The 19,115-nt window shown below is 41.7% G+C and overlaps 2 protein-coding genes and 1 long non-coding RNA gene across 6 annotated transcripts in view; all 3 read right to left on the bottom strand.

The window, feature by feature from the left end:
- Positions 1-19,115, bottom strand: part of LOC137321368 (uncharacterized) — a 230,284-nt gene that overhangs the window by 1,011 nt on the left and 210,158 nt on the right. The gene's annotated exons all lie outside the window — the stretch shown is intronic.
- ttc32 (tetratricopeptide repeat domain 32) lies at positions 2,421-8,106 on the bottom strand. 3 transcript variants are annotated; one of them, XM_067984352.1, is made up of 3 exons: positions 7,950-8,106; positions 4,522-4,688; positions 2,421-2,676 (listed from the first exon to the last, which is right to left on the bottom strand). In XM_067984352.1, exons 1-3 carry the CDS (start codon positions 8,066-8,068, stop codon positions 2,549-2,551), a joined length of 414 nt encoding a protein of 137 aa, XP_067840453.1. In that variant the 5' UTR covers positions 8,069-8,106; the 3' UTR covers positions 2,421-2,548. The 3 variants fall into 3 exon arrangements, 2 of the variants coding, with proteins under 2 accessions (XP_067840453.1, XP_067840454.1); XM_067984353.1 differs by lacking the exon at positions 7,950-8,106 and adding an exon at positions 7,565-7,949; XR_010962898.1 differs by lacking the exons at positions 2,421-2,676; positions 7,950-8,106 and adding an exon at positions 7,646-7,949 and having other exon boundaries at positions 4,601-4,688.
- Positions 11,652-19,115, bottom strand: part of wdr35 (WD repeat domain 35) — a 121,148-nt gene continuing 113,684 nt past the window's right edge. The window contains exons 26-27 of one of the 2 annotated variants that reach the window (XM_067984349.1): positions 13,576-13,816; positions 11,652-11,877 (exon numbers count right to left, since the gene is read on the bottom strand). In XM_067984349.1, the coding sequence (XP_067840450.1) occupies positions 11,724-11,877; positions 13,576-13,816 (395 nt within the window). In that variant the 3' untranslated portion in view covers positions 11,652-11,723. The remainder of the gene's footprint in view (positions 11,878-13,575; positions 13,817-19,115) is intronic. The other variant, XM_067984351.1, reaches the window with a different exon arrangement.

Here is a 19,115-nt window from a genome sequence, read left to right as displayed (position 1 = left end):
CATCTTCAGCCAGACGTGCCGAGTGGATAATCCATCTCAGCCTCCTCCCGATATCCCCACCATCACGGAAGCCAGTCTTCAGCCAATTCGATTCACTCCACGTGATATCAAGAAACGGCTGAGTGCACTGGATACAGCAAAGGCTATGGGCCCTGACAACATCCCAGCTGTAGTGCTGAAGTCTTGTGCTCCAGAACTAGCTGCGCCTCTAGCCAAGCTGTTCCAGTACAGCTACAACACTGGCATCCACCCGACAATATGGAAAATTGCCCAGGTATGTCCTGTCCACAAAAAGCAGGACAAATCCAATCCGGCCAATTACCGCCCCATCAGTCTACTCTCAATCATCAGCAAAGTGATGGAAGGTGTCGTCGACAGTGCTATCAAGCGGCACTTACTCACCAATAACCTGCTCACCGATGCTCAGTTTGGGTTCCGCCAGGACCACTCGGCTCCAGACCTCATTACAGCCTTGGTCCAAACATGGACAAAAGAGCTGAATTCCAGAGGTGAGGTGAGAGTGACTGCCCTTGACATCAAGGCAGCATTTGACCGAGTGTGGCACCAAGGAGCCCTAGTAAAATTGAAGTCAATGGGAATCAGGGGGAAAACTCTCCAGTGGCTGGAGTCATACTTAGCACAAAGGAAGATGGTAGTGGTTGTTGGAGGCCAATCATCTCAGCCCCAGGGCATTGCTGCAGGAGTTCCTCAGGGCAGTGTCCTAGGCCCAACCATCTTCAGCTGCTTCATCAATGACCTTCCCTCCATCATAAGGTCAGAAATGGGGATGTTTGCTGATGACTGCACAGTGTTCAGTTCCATTCGCAACCCCTCAGATAATGAAGCAGTCCGAGCCTGCATGCAGCAAGACCTGGACAACATCCAGGCTTGGGCTGATAAGTGGCAAGTAACATTCGCGCCAGATAAGTGCCAGGCAATGACCATCTCCAACAAGAGAGAGTCTAACCACCTCCCCTTGACATTCAATGGCATTACCATCGCCGAATCCCCCACCATCAACATCCTGGGGGTCACCATTGACCAGAAACTTAACTGGACCAGCCATATAAATACTGTGGCTACGAGAGCAGGTCAGAGGCTGGGTATTCTGCGGCGAGTGACTCACCTCCTGACTCCCCAAAGCCTTTCCACCATCTACAAGGCACAAGTCAGGAGTGTGATGGAATACTCTCCACTTGCCTGGATGAGTGCAGCTCCAACAACACTCAAGAAGCTCGACACCATCCAAGATAAAGCAGCCCGCTTGATTGGCACCCCATCCACCACCCTAAACATTCACTCCCTTCACCACCGGCGCACTGTGGCTGCAGTGTGCACCATCCACAGGATACACTGCAGCAACTCGCCAAGGCTTCTTCGACAGCACCTCCCAAACCCGCGACCTCTACCACCTAGAAGGACAAGGGCAGCAGGCGCATGGGAACAACACCACCTGCACGTTCCCCTCCAAGTCACACACCATCCCGACTTGGAAATATATCGCCGTTCCTTCATTGTCGCTGGGTCAAAATCCTGGAACTCCCTTCCTAACAGCACTGTGGGAGAACCATCACCACACGGACTGCAGCGGTTCAAGAAGGCGGCTCACCACCACCTTCTCGAGGGCAATTAGGGATGGGCAATAAATGCCGGCCTTGCCAGCGACGCCCACGTCCCGTGAACGAATAAAAAAAAATAAAAAAATTAAAGGATGGTGTGCAGCAGTTGGATCGCAAGCATACTGTCCCTCCATGGTGATTAACTTTGAGCTCTGAAAGCAGCTGCTCACTTAACAGACATATGCAAGGTGCAGGAGAGGCATGTTGGTGTGACGACACTTAAACACCTGAACATTCATGCGTTCAAGTGCATAGCACACTTACACCTGGTTTACAAATTTGAAGTATGAACTTAAGGAAGAAAGTACACAATACGCATTCAAATTTCAGGACGACGTTACAAACATAACTTCTTTTAGAAAGCAATTGATAAATGTCGAAGATAAAGTATATAAAGAAATAAATTTACCAACATTTTATGCAAACTGGAGCGGAAAAGTGAAAATATCTGCAAGAAAATCACTGGCTTGCGTGAGGGAGAACAGTCATGTGCCGACCACTGCTTTGGGCATGCCCCATGTGACAGCACAGTCAGGGTGCACCTGACAACAGAACGTCATTTTGCAGCATGACTATCTGGTGTCCTGGTCTTCACTCTGATTAGGTAGGTTGGATTTATTTTCCAGCATGAATGCAGAAGGTGGGGTGCTGATCTGACTCCCACTTCACCCTTTTCCCTGATTTGAAGTAGAAATTCTTTTGCATCAACCCAAAAGTAGCAGCATAAAATCAAAAAAAAAATGACCACATTTAGTAAACGTTTACAGTGTTAGATTTCATAACAAATATAAATCTGTGCAATCTCTGAGCAATACCTTTATTAATATTAAACTTATATTAAAGATTATTCAGGAATACATTTTTGATATTGCTCACTTAAAACAAAACATAGGCACAAAAGCAATGTTTGTAGTCCAGCTTCCATATCTCTAGTATCCTCTACTTTCTTTCTCTTTTTTATCTATTAGTGTCTGTTCAAGACTCAGTCTGGCATCTTTAAAATTTGGATTCAATGCCAATGATTTCTTGAAGTCTTCCAATGCCTGGTCAAAAAATCCTGTAAAAGGAAAAAAAATTGCAAAACAATTTGTATTTCTATTATGTAAAGTCTGAGCTGTTTTTTCATAACTGATAAAGTATTGTGAACCTTAGAAAGTGGCTATTTTTCACAAGAAATTGTGAAAATGTCTTGTGTTTAAAAGGGAAAATTGATTACAATTCCTTATAGCATTCTGTCACAAATAACAAAATAATATGTTGTGAGAGATTATCTATAAATTTTTTTAAAAATTGACTGACACAGCAAGGCTATATTTATAGTCCATGCCTAGTTGCCCTTGGGTGGTGGTGATGGGCCTTCTCCTTGAACTGCTGCAGACTTTATGGTGATGATATTCCCATAATAGCGTGAGGCAGGGAATACCAGGATATTGACCCAGCAACAATGAAGGAATGACAATATATGTCCAAGTAAGGATGGTGTGTGACCTGGCGGGGAACTTGGAGGTGATATCTATACATGAGGATGGTCAGATATAGCAGAAAGCTTTTTGCAAATACAAATTATACCAAAATAATGTCACTTTAAACTAGTGACTCATATTTTGTTGTTTTTTGCAGTTAAAGTGCAGCATTCCTATCAAACAAATCACTTTTTCATCTCAATCAAAATATTTTTCAACCAAATACATATCTCAAAAAAATTACCGAGGATAGTGAACTCTGAACCACAGTATAAATCTTCGCACTCATTGCCATTCAAACTCACCTACCCTTACTGGACAAATGCTGTTAACACCAGACTTCGGTCTAGCCACTAGGTGGTAGACTGTGCATTCTCCTCAAAGGATTGGCAGGATCAGTGCTACTTTACGAAAGCTAACACTAATCTCTACACAGCTACTAACACTCTCAGCCAAAATAAGCAGCAACATCGTGGGAAGTAGCATTGAGAGATCTTTATGTTCCTTATTGAGAAACCAACATAAGGAACAAGGACCATAGTGTAGGACATCACCAAGGTTAGAATGAGTAAAACAGAAAACAAATTAAATCAAGAAATGGTGATTTGGGAACTCCAATTTTAAGATTTAAATGCCCCAAGGAAAGTGAAAGGAAAGACTCAGATTTTCACAATCATGAACTCCTAAAAAAGAATAAGTTACAGCAGAAGACCTCTGCACATTGGCAAAGTAGGGAGGAAGAAAAGCATGTAGGACAATATATTTAGAGCTTATAAGGAATGAGACGAAAGTTCAGAGGAGCTCTGATCTTAGAAGTATCAATGAATAGAGAAAGAAAGTTTGTGACAGAGAGAGGTTGGAAGCTTGAGGTGAGGGAAGGATCACCTATCAGACAAAAGCTTTAGCTTTTATTTTGTCGAGAAGCACAAGACAGCTGTTGGAGATACCTCCCTGGATATGGGAGCTGTATTTAAGTCTTGGATCAACTTAGGCTTTGTGAAGAATTAAGAGTTGTTGTAGGGAAACAAGTGTTTGGAACAATGTAAGATACTAACTTTTTGGAGGCAGGATTAGCAAAGAGACATGGGAGTTCCAGTTAGAGATAGAAAAACCAAGAATTTCAACAGATGAAGGAAAAATAAGGGTGGAGCGATTAAAGGTATGAAGTGGTACCTTTAATGGTTCCACCCTTACCTGTTGGTTAAGCTTGTGAACTAAAGGGAAAAGATGAGAGAAAACACTTCACTAAGCAAATTTCTTTCAAAATCTGTTCAGTGGAGATGTGTACCCCTTCCCCACTCATCTGATCTAGAGTCTAGCATTTACAAGCAATTTACTGACCTCCAACTGACCACACCAATTTACAAGTATCAACAATTACCCTGATTCCCACTATTCTACAATGGAAACACATGCAGACTGTAAAAGAAAAATGTTACCTAGTCTATATCGTATCAGTCCTCGATTATAATATGGAACTTCAAAATCTTCTTTGTGTTGAATTGCTAATGTGTAATCATCCATGGCTTCACAAAAGTCTACTCTTAAGTACTTGATTTGGCCTCTGTTGTTGTATGCATTAGCCAGGTCCTTTGCACAGCATTTGCTGAACAAGAAAGAACAGTATTATAAGTTACTAAGATGTTATTAACATCAATCTTACATTTTATAATTATATTTTTGGTAGGAAGAATGAAGACAATATAAACTAAATGTACAATTTTAAAGGGGGTGCAGGAACAGAGAAACCTGTGGGCGTACGTACACAAATCTTTGAAGGTGCAGGGCAAGTTGAGAAAGCTGTTAAAAAAGCATGTGGGATCCTTGGCTTTATAAACAGGGGAAGAGAGTACAAAAGCAAGGAAGTTATGGTAAACCTTTATAAATCACTGGTTAGGCGCCAGCTGGAGTATGTGTCCAATTCTGGGCACCACACTTTAGATGTTAAGGCCTTAGCGAGGGTGCAGAGGAGATTTACTAGAATTTTACCCAGGGATGCAAGTTGCGTGGAGACTGCAAAAGCTGTGGTTGTTCTCCTTACAGCAGAGAAGGTTAAGGGGAGATTTAACAGAGGTGTTCAAAATCATGAAGAGTAAATAAGGAGAAATTGTTTCCAGTGGCAGAAGGGTCAGTATCCAGAAGACACAGATTTAAGGTAATTGGCAAAAGAACCAGAGGCGAGATGAGGAGAATTTTTTTTTTAACGCAGCGAGTTGCTATGACCCGGAATGCACTGCTTGAAAGGGTGGTGGAAGCAGATTCAGTAATAACTTTCAAAAGGGAATTGGATATATACTTGAAAGGGAAAAATTTGCAGGGCCACAGGGAAAGGGCAGGGGACTAATTGGATAACTCTTTCAAAGAGCCGACACAGGCATGATGGGCCGAATGGCCTCCTTCTGTATCACTCTATGCTATGGAGTAATTTTCTGAATTTAAGCTGCAATAAATGGTTGGAAAATCGTGTGCATGCCCAAATTTCTGCTCTGTGCTTTTGGCAGGTGAGGTTCTCCTACACCAGTGGGAACTCAGAAAATGACCCCTTATGACTCAGAGTCACATGCAACAAGTGCCTTCCTGATTTGGCAGAATTGGCTGGACTTTAAGGAGCTGAATTGCAATTGCAAACTACTCTGTCCTTGCAAACTACCCTTTCCTCTCCAAAGTCCTTGAACGTGTTGTCGCCTCCCAAATCCGTGCCCATCTTTCCCGCAACTCCATATTCGAACCCCTCCAATCGGGTTTCTGCCCCTGCCACAGCACTGAAACGGCCCCGATCAAAGTAACAAATGACATCCTATGTGACTGTGACCGTGGTAAACTATCCCTCCTCATCCTTCTTGACCTGTCTGCAGCCTTTGACATGGTTGACCACACCATCCTCCTCCAACGCCTCTCCTCTATCGTCCAGCTGGGTGGGACTGCCCTCGCCTGGTTCCATTCCTATCTATCCAGTTGTAGCCAGAGAATCATCTGCAATGGCTTCTCTTCCCGCTCCCACACCATTACCTCGGGAGTCCTCCAAAGATCTATCCTTGGTCCCCTCCTATTTCGCATCTACAAGCAACCCCTCGACGACATCATCTGAAAACATGACGTCAGATTCCACATGAACGCTGACAACACCCAGCTCTACCTCACCACCACCTCTCTCGACGCCTCCATTGCGTCTGATTTTTCACGCTGATTATCCGACATCCAGGATTGGATGAGCAGAAATATCCTCCAATTAAATATTGGAAGACAGAAGCCATTGTCTTCGGTCCCCGGCACAAACTCCGTTCCCTTGCCGCCGACTCTGTGCCTCTCCCTGGCCACTGTTCGAGGCTGAACCAGACCGCTCGCAACCTTGGCTTCCTATTTGACCGAGCTGAGCTTCGGACCCCATGTCCTCTCCATCACCAAGACCGCCTACTTCTACCCCTGTAACATCGTCTGTCTCCACTCCTGTCCCGTTCACCCATCACCCCCGTGCTTGCTGACCTACATTGGCTCCTGGTCCGGCATCGCCTCAATTTTAAAATTCTCATCCTTGTTTTCAAATCACTCCATGGCCTCCCCCTCCCTATCTCTGTACCCTCCTCCAGCCCTACAACCCCCCAGGATACCTTCTGCTGCCTAGGCCCTAAGTACTAGGATTCCCTCTCTAAACCTCTCCGCCTCGGTCTCCTCCTTTGTCACTCCTTAAAACCTACCTCTTTGATCAAGTTTTTGGTCACCTGTCCTAATATCTCTTTATGTGGCTCGGTGTCAATTTTTTTTGATAACGCTCCTGTGAAGCACCTTGGGACGTTTTACTACATTAAAGGTGCTATATAAATTCAAATTGTTGTCATTGGAACCAGGAAATGTCTAGAGCTATCTTCTTTGGTGAGGACTGAAAACAGCAGAACTTAAGTGGCATTCTGATTTATTTATTCAACTTGATATGTAAATATTCAACAGAAACTCAGTATTATCAACTATATAATTGGGATAAAAAGTAAAACTGAATTCTGGAAATACGAAAGAAATACAGGCACTTTGTCAGAAACCCAAGAATCGCCACCCGATAGCATCGGAACTCCTGTGTACTTCCAGCATTTTCTAAATATTTGATTGATTTCCATTTTTTCACTGTAATTTCTCACAATATAACCTTTTAGCTGAAATCTGTAATAAATCATAAGGCATTCCTAACACTTTTTGAACTGAACACAAGCTACTGCATTTCCTTAGTAGATTTCTCACACCTTTAGTAATAGGCCCAATATATACTCAGATGCCATTTGTAACTTACGAAAAACTGCCATTGGTAACATTAAAAGCAACTCCTTTAGGACACGGCAATAAAACATCAAGTAAACTGAGCTGGCAGTTCACTTCTAACGAGGTACACTGTATGTTTAAAACTACCAGCAGAGTATACGGATTGATTCTAGCACCGATAATCTGTTTGATATACGCCAATAATGTAATTTATTGGCTTTGTGATTTTTAAACCTGCAATCCTTTCGAATTTTATGTAATGTTTTCAGAGACATTGAAGGTCACTTAAAAAAAAGGCTGATCAACGACTATTACAATGAGGGGAACAGACGGCCTTCAGATGGACGAGTAAACCGGTGTCATTTAATATTTTCGGGGCGATGTAGAGAGGTGATTCTGTAAAGGATGAAATCGGTGCTTGCAGTTCGCCGGCTTTATTTCACACTGAGCGTGGCTGCAGTTTCACCACTCGGAACATTTCCCCCTTTTTGTTTGCAGCTGTTAAGGGACGCAGTGCGTGGTGTTTAAAGAGGGTGGTAGCTGACCCGACTTGCGCTGGTGATTAAAGTCGCTGCCAATAACCCCCCGGTGGCTGGGCTGGGCTGGGCTGGGGTCTCACTTTCTCCATCGCCCCTCCGTGCAGTTATGAATGAACTGAGAATAGAATTCTTCCGCCGGCCCGAAGTTCTGGTTCTGGAATTGGAACTCCGCTTCTCTCAGAACAGCACCACGTTCCATTTCCCGCAGTATTCCTTCCGCCTTGCCGTCTCACTTCCTGTAACAGGCCGGATGACGTCAATACATTACCCCGGGTGGGAGGGGGGGTTGTGACCTGCTGTATCTCAATGTATAAATAACGCGAGGAAATTTACATTTTATTTTGAAGGAGCCAAAGTAGAGGTTGAGATAGAAGGCCTGACAGGATGTATTTTAGTTTAAAACATCCACAGCGAATTTAATATGTTAATCTGCGATACCGCACAGTGCAGTCCTGTCAGATCCTTTCTGGCCCATGGTAAACAACGGGGACCAATGCACTTAAGGTTTAATTACATTGGTGCATAAACACCCATGGGGGTTCTCCTGCTCATCCGCATTAACGACAGGGGTAGAGCTGTGGAAACCCCGGGAAAATGGCCTAAACGGTTGAAAGAAATAACTTGTATTTATAAAGCGTCTTTCGCGATCTCAGGATGTCCCAAAGCGCTTTACAGCCAATGAAGTACTTTTTGAAATGTAATCACTGTTGTAGGAAACACAGCAGCTAATTTGCACACAGCAAGGTCCCACAGACAGCAATGAGATAAAATTACCAGATAATCTATGTTAGTGACGTTGGTTGAGGGATAAATTTTGGCCCCTACTCTTCTTCAAATAGTGCCATGGGATCTTTTACGTCTATCTGAGAGGAGAAACAGGGTCTCAGTTTAATATCGCATCCAAAAGAGGGCACCTCCAGCATTGCAGCACCCCCTCATACTGCACTGAAGTGTCAGCCTGGATTTTGTGCTCAGGTCTACGGAGTGGGACTTGAACCCACAACTTTCTGACTCGGAAGCAAGAGTGACACCTTGAGGTATGGCAACTCAAAGGACAACTGCAATTTAGCCTCCCAGCCCCTATCATGGCAGAGGTCTTAGCATCTCTCATGAATACTCCACTACCTTCTACTTAGATGGGCTTAGAGATTGCGTGGAGAAAGTGATTGATAGGAGATTCACTAATCTTACTGCTGTCTTTGGATCCATTATCATGCAGATTAGTGGACATGTTGAGACAGATCCCAATGACAGGGGTAGTCATGGAAAGGCCATTGTTAATGCTGCCAAATCTAGATAACAACACATTTTGCACCTTCTGCCACTCTGATCAAGTGGCTGCACAGTTGCGAGAAAGCTTGCAGCTACCATTACAGCTGCCAAAGTGGCACAGCCTGCAGCACAGCTAGCTGAAGTCTCTGCTCACTAGGTCGAGGGTCAACTCAGTCTGACAACATCTTACACACAGCAACCAGTCACCTCATGTTGTAGCAACTAGGGGAGCATCTGGAGGCAGCAAATCAAGTAGTGGAGTGCATCAGACATACACGGGGAAGCACTAGGGTGGCAACTAGACACAAATCGCAGTTTGGGGGAAATAAAATTGGTTGCATTTCAGTTGTACTGTTTCCAGAGTGTTCTTTTTTATGGTATTGGTTACTGTATTGTGAGGTGACAGAAATAGCATGGTTTGCAGGTGTTGGAAAATGTGTAGGTGAGGGCACAGTTGTTGAGGGCATGTCTTATGGACTTGTCCACTTTGGCAGGAGGAATAGAAAAGCAGTATATTATTTAAATGGAGAGAGATTGCAGAACTCTGAGGGACAGAGGGATCTGGGTGTCCTAGTACATGAATCACAAAAGATTAGTATGCAGGTACAGCAAGTGATTAGGAAGGCAATGTTGTCATTTATTGCAAGGGGAATGGAATATAAAAGTAGAGATGTTTTGCTACAGTTGTACAGGGCATTGGTGTGACTACATCTAGAATACTGTGTGCAGTTTTGGTTGTCTTATTTAAGAAAGGACATAATTGCTTTAGAGGCGGTTCGGAGAAGATTCACTCGACTGATTCCTGGGATGAGGGGGTTATCTTATGAGGAAAGGTTGGACAAGTTGGGCCTGTATACATTGGAGTTTAGAAGAATGACAGGTGATTTTATTGAAACATATAAGATCCTGAGGGGACTTGAAGGGGTAGATGCTGAGAGGATGTTTCCCCTTGTGGGAGAGACTAGAACTAAGGGCCACAGTTTAAAAATAAGGGGTCTCCCATTTAAGACGGAGATGAGGAGAATTCTTTTCTCTGAGGGTCGTGAGTCTGTGGAATTCCCTTCCCCAGATAGCAGTGGAGGCAGGGTCATTGAATATTTTTAAGACTGGGTTAGATAGATTTCTGATTATCAAGGGAGTCAAAGGATATAGTAGGTAGACGGGAAAGTAGGGTTGAGGTCACAATCAGATCAGCCATGATTTTATCAAATGGCAGAGCAGGCTCAAGGGTACGAATGGCCTACTTCTGCTCTTTATTCGTATGTTCGTACATATGTTCGTATGTTGTAGATGCAACATACGAACATATGTTGCACCTACAACTTGATGTTAAATGAGCAGTGGGAGAGCATAGTGGTGATTGTGATTCAAGAGGTTGATGGAGTAATTATGAGAAGGTAGGAAAGGGGTCAAGGGAACAGATATTATGGATGAGATGATTTCAGAGGGCATGGGGGGAGATAGCAGAGAAACTATAAGGAGACACGGGTTCAGGGCCAAGTGGAAGGGAAGCAGCAGAGGCAGCTGAAAAGGTGGTCTCAATCTTAGTGACAAAGAAATCCATGAGCTCTTATTGGAGATGAAGGTGGAAAAGCAAGGGAGAGAAGTTTAACAATGCAGCTGGTAGTAAAGAAAGAAGCCAGGGTTTATCTTTTCTCTCCAGGATGATCCAAGAGTAGTTAGTGATTTTGGCAGAGGAAAGTGAGCCTCAGTGGTGCTTGATGTGGTCCAGGCAGGTTTGGTGATAGATGGCTAAGCCAGTTGTGTGCCAGATACACTCTAGTCTGCACCCCTTGGATTTGAAGAAACAAAGATAGGGACCAAACTGGGGTAACACCCAGGATGGGAGATAATAAAGATTTTGTTGGGGAAAAGGGCATCAAAGGTGGAAGTGAGGGAGTGGTTGAACAAATTGACAGTTGTAGAAATATTGTAGCAAATGGAGGGCCAAAGGCTAGGCAGTTGGAAATTTGAAAGTGCGTAATAAGTAACTTGGGGAGAATTTTTTCCAGGGGTGGCTGCAGAAGGAAATGGGGTTGGAAGGAGGTAAGGGGATATCGGTGGTGAGGGACACAAGTAGTCGGAGCTGGCCATATAAAACATATAGCAAAATAAAATCGGGCTTTTCACCTCTGAGACCAGACTAATGAGATGAAAGTCTCCTCTGTCTGCAAGCTGTAAACATTCTTTGTGAAAGTGAGTTTGGACAGACTTAAATGAGTTCCTAGTGCACACGGACCCATACCAAAAAATAGCCTTCATCTAATGCTAGTTGGTAATCCCACTCAGATAGGCCACAAGATGGCTGATATGAGCCATGGAAAAATGTCACAATGGTAAAGTAAGCACTGGCTGGCCTAGGAGTGCTTGATGCAGACATTTTTCTGAAATGGAAAATCTTACATTCCTCACCACTGACATTAGCTTGATGAGCATTGGAAAAAAAAACAAATTCTCAAAATATTAAAGTGGAGGCAAAGGTAATTCATTAAAAAATAATTTTTAATGCAATGATAAGGACTAGCTGACATTTCCAAACCAACAGTTTTTTAAAATAAAAGTTTACTTTAGCCTTTGCTGATCTATCCCACAGGATTATGACAGAGAGGACAGAAATTATGATTGCTTATATCCTGTTCATGAGCACAATGTTTACAGACACCACACATCCAGAACTGGTAGTCTGCAATTGGCCGTCCTGTCACAACACAAGTTGGAAGTTTCCCTTCTCCTCTGCTGGAAAGAAATGAAAAACATTACACATTTTTCATGAATACAAGTTTACAACAAATGCTTTGCAATATTTATAAGATTTGAAGAGTTTAAGATACATTCACATTGCTGCAATACACTTTGAGGATGCAAAATCAAATAAATAAAAAACCTTTTTAATCAGCTCTTCAACCTCACTGTCTTATTGACATTCAAAGTGAAGAACAAAGCCAACAGAATATAAAGCATGTCTGAGATAGCCTTATTTGCATATAATGTTAGACAATGGCTACCAGGATGAGAGATTCTGATTTCAATTTAAGAGATGACTTATACTATCATACAAACGTGGAGTATTAATAGTGTATCACCAAAGTGCAGCTTTTAAAGCAAAAGAAAGCACTTATGTAACAACTTATCACATTTCTCAGGAACAGCTTTGTATACTTCGATTACTGTTTAGAGAGCAGTCTTTTTTGAAGGCAAATGTGGCAGCCATTTTGTGCATAGTTCCCAGTGCCATAGAGCTTTCAGGTGGAGTTCAGCCCAATTTCCATTCATTGAATTTCTCCCAGATTTATGTTGTTGCTTTTAGCTGCCAAATATCAGCTTCTACCATGGATTATTTCACAAATACTGTGAAAATGTTCTGCAATGATTTCTTGTCCACCCATATGGTCACTGCAAGAGCGTTGAGATTTCATCCTTGACCCCTTCTTGTTTCTCATCTACACACTACCTCTTGGCAGAATCATGCATTGGCTTCCATATTTATACGGATGACATGTAACTCTACTTACACCATGCTTGAATCACAATCACCACTATGCTCTCTCACTGCTCATTTAACATCAAGTCATGGATGAGCCAGAACTTTCAGCAAAACTAATGGCATTCATTTTGGCTTCCCCCCAAAAATTCTACAAACTAGCCTCCAGTTCCATTCCCCTCTCCGTCTGCTCACCCAAGAGAATCAGATTGTGTGTAACCTTGGTGTCCTGTTTGACAAAGAAATTCAAAACCCCATATCCCGTCCATCACCAAGGTCACCTATTTCCACCTCAAAACCATTAACCTGCCACAGCTCTTATCTCTCTCCCACCCCCACCAAAACCTTTATCCACGCCTTTGCCGCCCTCAGACTCACCTTCTCTGATGCTCTCTTCACCAGTTTTTTGAGCTCCACCCTACATAAACTTTAACTTGCCCAAAACATCGCCACCACATCCTATCCTGCACTAAGCCCTGCTCTTCTATTATTCCTGTCCTCACCAAATTCCATTGGCTCCCATCTACCAGCGCAATGAATTCCAAATCCTTATCCTTGTCTACAAGTCCCTCCATAGTCCCATCCCTCTTTACCTCTGCAAAGTCCTCCAGCCCCAAGTGCCAGCATGTACCTTCTGCTCTTTCCATTCTGACCACATTTTCATTCCCTGTCCGTCTGCTCCAACTCTGGTGGCATAACTTTCAGCTATCTTGGCCCCATACTCTGATATTTTCTCCTTAAACCCTTCTGCTTTGTTATCTTTCACCCCCTTTCTAAATCCTTCATAGTACCTTTTTGGCCTCCCCATACTCTCCTACTATTGCTCGGTGTCCATTTTTGCTCATTGAAGCACCTTAGGAAGTTTTACTATGTTAAGGAGTCTAGCTGTTACTGCTAAACGCACTCGATCAAAACCTTTCTGCAATATTAAAATATAAGCATTTTGTACCCACCCTTCTGGGAGACTGTCCAGATCAGACTTCTTGCCATCTTTGGGGCTGTGCTTAATGAAGATCTCAAGGGCCAGATCCTCATACTGCTGTCTCTGTTCTGAAGTCAACGTGTCCAATGATTCAAGCTTGATGAAAGCTTTGGAACATGTCCCAAAGGCCCGATTAGCACAAGCAGAGAGTGCCAATAAAGAGTAAATCTCCACTGATGGGATTATATCTTCATAGTCCCGTAAATGAAGTGCTGCAAATTTACAACATGAAATTATATTTGGTATCATAACAAACTATGTACAATATGCACATAGAATTAAAAAACTCATCTTGATCAAAGGACAACTTTCAAACTAATCAAACTCAAAATTATATTATATTGAAACATATCAGACATATGTTTTGAATCTCACTCGGGTAGCTCAGGATGATTCTCTTGCGTAACTGACTTTCTGTATCAAGACAGGACATAGGGAATAGCAGAGTCTGCTTTTGATACTTGATCTAAAGCAATTGCTGAACTTGGGTGTATCTTACACAATATCTCTAACCTAAGGGTAGAGCTCAAAAGTTTCTTCATATCTAAATAAACAAAACTAAAATGAACTTCCCTTAGAGGCATATGCCCCTGGAGGTCTATGAGGGGATCTCAGGGGTGTCCTCAGTCATCAGATTTTTCTGAATTTGTTAATTTACGAGCACGTTATTTCCACAGCTGCATGCCAAAAAAAAATATTTCATGCAATAATAGCACTTTTTGGGGGGGGAAGCTAACATTTTTCAGGAGTTAGGACAGGAGGCCCCATCAATATTTGCAGGAACTCCTTGCACATGTGTCAATATTAGCAGGTAGTTCCTTACACAGAAAAATTTGAAAACCACTCCTAAAAAAATAATTTCCAGCACAAATCAAACCTGGTTAAGAATAGGGCACAGTAGTTTAAGAGAAAGAAAATGCTGAATGGAGTCTCACACGGGTCATTGTTTCTAATTTGGGCGTCCTTGCCAGCAACACCCACATCCCATGAACGAATAAAAAAAATTTACATAATTCCAAAACCAACTGAAAACTGCACAAATTTGCTGACAACAAAAATAGGAAGAGAGGTAGAGATAGAAGCTGCAGCAAAAGATTTGCAAAATGATTCAGATCAGTTGTGCAATTGAGCAGACACATGGCAAATGGGATTTAATACTGATAAATGTAAAGTATTGCACATAAGTGAAAAATGTGTGCCATTACAACAGTGACTATACTTAAAAAGTATTTAATTGGTTATAAAGCATTTTGGGATGTCCTGAAGTTGTGAAAGGCACAATATAAATGCAAGTCTTTCTTTCCTTTAAGTATACATTGAATGGAACAGGATTAGCACAGGGAGACTAAGAAAGTCACTTTCAATGTACAGAAAGTGTAAAGAGTAACAAGACTGATCCAAAGTGTAAAGGAGCTATGAGAAAAGATTAAAGAAGCTAAAGGTTTAATCTAGAAAGAAGATGGTTAAGGGGTACATTAAAGTAGATAAAATACTTTATATAAAGCAAACTCCAATTATTATTTCAAGTTAGCCAATAAAGTAGGACCAAAGGACATAAATGGAAGTTAGTGAAAAGTAAATTTATTATAGATATCAGGAAAATATTCTTGATTCAAAGAATGATACTAAGGAAGGTAATAGGAGCAAAAACTTTGGGTTGTTCAAAATACAAGTGCTTGCCACAATGGTAGAGTTAATGTATTAAAGGAATAAGCTTAGATAGCCTTTTAGGATCCTGACTTTTCTTGTGTTCTTAAGTCCCTCAGAATTAACCAGTTCAAATGTTTATTCACCATAGAATCCAGAGAAGATTTCAGAACATGAGGCATCATTATTTACTACTTATTCTATTACTCTCAGTTTCAATACATTCTATGATACTATTCTGCTGTTAATCTTGTATGGTTGTGCCTCATGTGAAACACAAAGTACGATGTCTGGTGCATCATTTTTAAACTATCCTATTTAACTCTATATATTTCTAAAGTTTAGCCATTACAAACTTAAAAACAGCTAAAAAACAGAAAGATGTACAAACAGAAGTCCTGGCTCCAATGACAAGCCACAACAGAAACTATAAATATTTAATAGCTCTTCTATAGTGTGAAACATTGTATTAATTATTTTGGACCCATTCATTCAAGTTCTATTAATAATACATGCACATTAGGAAGATACATTGAGAACTATTCATTCTTTTGATAGACATTGCATAATTTTATTACAATAGCAAAACACTATTTATTTTGATTTTTTTTTAATAAATTCACTAGTGAACAGCCAAAACTGTGAGTGATGGGAAAGCATTTATGATAGACAAATATTTAAACTAAAACCAGATGTTCAATATTCAAAGCTGTGCTACATACTACTTTACAAGAAAAGGCAGTATTGTAGCAACCTAAAATATAACACACTGCTTAATAAAATAAATCAGTTTCTCCATGATGGTTTACCAGAGTTAAATAGGACAGTTGATAAAAGAGGTACTAGACATTCCACTGCGGTTCCACTATACAAGATTAATAACATGACAGTATTGTAGAATGTACTGAAAGCAGAAAAGGAATATTGCTAACCAAATAGGACAGTTCATCGGAGAATACTCCTTTCAGATACAGACACCACTGTATATTATGGAGCTGACCAAAACATTTAAAAAATCTCACATCATTTCATACAGTCGCTGTCTTCCTCATGTACCGTATATACTTGCACATAAGATGAGAAAAATATGTCACTGTATTTAAAGTATGCACCTGTCCTAACTCCTCTCGGGTAGAACCCCACTTTCAAGCAGAGCTCGACCTGACCTGAATCTATTCTCAGGATAACCCAACTCGATCTCGTTTTTGGCCAGAAATACCAGATCAGCTGTTTCAAATTCAGCTGATCCTCTTCCTAACAGAAGCTGATCCTATTGGAGAACAGAGGAATGCATTCATATTTTTGGTGGCAAGATCAGCTGAAACTGGAACAGGTGAAATGCCACAACTTATATTGAAAAGCTATCAATAAAAATAATGATCAATTACCAGTAAAGAGGTATTTTGTCGCACAAGATGAGGGTCAGCATTCAAGACATCATTGACTGGTCTAGAATGTTAACTCTCATCTTAAGTAGCGATCAAAGATTTGTTTTTTGTTTCGATTGAAAAATATGGGACAATTGTTCTTTAAACAAGGTATGCACAATATGAGAAAATCACAAGAGTAAAATAAATGAAAGCAATTATGATCAGTCTTCGATAAAACAAGAGGATGAAGGAAAGATTGTATCTATAGGTCCCTCAAAATGGAACAATACTGAAATCTCTGAATAGGTCTAATCACAAAGACTATTTACTTCCACCTCCGTAATATCACCTGTCTCCGACCTGCCTCGCCCATCTGCTGCTGAAACCCTCTTCCGTGCTTTTGTTACCTCCAGACTAGACTATTCTAATGATCTCCTGGTTGGCCATCCATTTTCCACCCTCCATAAACTCATTCATCCAAAAGTCCCGTTCACCAATCACCCCTGTGCTCTCAGACCTACATTGGGACCCGATCCATCAACACTTCGATTTTAAAATTCTCATCCTCGTGTTCAAATCCCTTCATGGCTTCATTCCCCCCCACCTCTGTAACCTCCTCTAGCCCTACAAAGCTCCGAGAACTCTGTGTTCCTTCAACTTTGTCCTCTTATGCATCCCCCCACTTCCTTCGCCCCACCATTGGCGGCCGTGCCTTCAGCTGCCTAGGCCCTAAGCTCTGGAATTCCCTCCCTAAACCTCTCTGCCTCTCTCTTCTCCTTTGAGACACTCCTTAAAACCTATCTCTTTGACCCTTTTGGTCACCCCCGATGTTTGAGACATCTCCTAACGTCTCCTTCTTTGGCTTGGTGTCAATTTTTGTTGGATTACACTCCTGTGAAGCGCCTTGGGACGTTTTACTACATTAAAGGTGCTATATAAATGCAAGTTGTTGTTGTCTTACACTCACAGACATTAGATTTGTAAGCTGCATTAACATTACAACTGTATCGCTTCACAGTGAAACTAAAAAGTTGTAGTGTAAATTTCAAATCAGGACCTGACTCACTCCGGAATAATGTAGCGTGAGGTTCCTTCACTCTGATGCTACTGAGGAGAAATTTCTTCACTCAGAGGGTGGTGAACCTGTGGAACTCTCTACCACAGAAGGCAGTGGAGGCCAAGTCATTAGATGTATTCAAGAAGGAGACAGATATATTTTTTAATGCTAAAGGGATCAAGGGATATGGGGAAAAAGCGGGAACAGGGTACTGAGTTAGACAATCAGCCATGACCATTTTGAATGGGGGAGCAGGCCCAAAGGGCCGAATGGCCTACTCTTGCTCCTATTTTCTATGTTTCTATGTTACAGTTAAGGTGTAAATACAGCTTTAAGATGTAATACTGCCACCAGCAGGAGGATCATAATATTTGACACATATTAAAGCAATTACAAAACTTAAAGTACAAGCTTGAGACACACAAGTTCAAATCCCATGTGGGAAGAGCAGAAGAAAGGGCTTGATAAATGGAGTTCCTTTCATAGACTAGGATATTACAGCATTCAAGCCAAACTTTTCCCCATCTACAGATAGATGAAGAGAATTTAGTAGCTGCATACTCCCCAACAATGTTGTGTTTTAGTTTATCATCTGGCAGGTTGTGTAAATAGTGCATGAATGGAATCAGTCTGCTGAAACCCATGCTTTTGTTCAACAGTGTTCAAGTTTCTACTTTGGGTGGAATAGATAAACCTTCGACAAATATATATATATATATATATATATATATATAGTTACAGAAGTTCTTATGCAGGATTGCAGGAGAACAGGATAGTCTTTGGGAAGTAGTGCCTTTTAATTGGAGATGGATGGTATCACTCCTGGATTCTGGAAGAAGTCTCCCCAATCCAGTACATTTCAGATGCATTTCCAGAAGAGCGAGAGATTAGAAAGTCTAGGGGATTGTGTGGTGCAGTAGTTTAGATACTGGACTTTCACCTACGGGACCTGGATTTAAATCCAGCCTGATCAATCTCATGTCAAATGGGTTTGGGTCGTCTCCATTCAGTTCCTTGGGGCATGCACCCACTACACTAAAATTACTTGTAAGGAATCTTATAACACCCTTACATTTGTCCACCCCAGTCCATCACCGGCATCTCCACATCATGGCTAAAATTACTTCTAATTCAACATTCAGCACTAATTTGGCAATCTCACTCAAAGAAGCCACAGTATGGCTCGTGTTGGAAATGCCACAATGTGGATGCTCTTCGGGTTGAGGCACATTGTTGAGACAAAACAGAAGGAGCTATACTCTGCATTTAAGTGCTACATCTGACTTGGAGAATGCTTAATGCTAACACTGAGTAGAAAGTTTTTCCATTCTCCAGCACTACAGTCATTGATGAGCTTATTTTTTTTGGCAGAAGATAAGTGAGGCAGAATCAGGCTGCCATTACTTTGGGGTTCAGTGAAAATGGGGAAATGCAAAC

The sequence above is a fragment of the Heptranchias perlo genome, chromosome 5, assembly GCF_035084215.1.
Source record: "Heptranchias perlo isolate sHepPer1 chromosome 5, sHepPer1.hap1, whole genome shotgun sequence".
NCBI classification, from domain to species: Eukaryota; Metazoa; Chordata; class Chondrichthyes; order Hexanchiformes; family Hexanchidae; genus Heptranchias; species Heptranchias perlo.
This window is presented reverse-complemented; position numbering and strand designations above follow the sequence as displayed.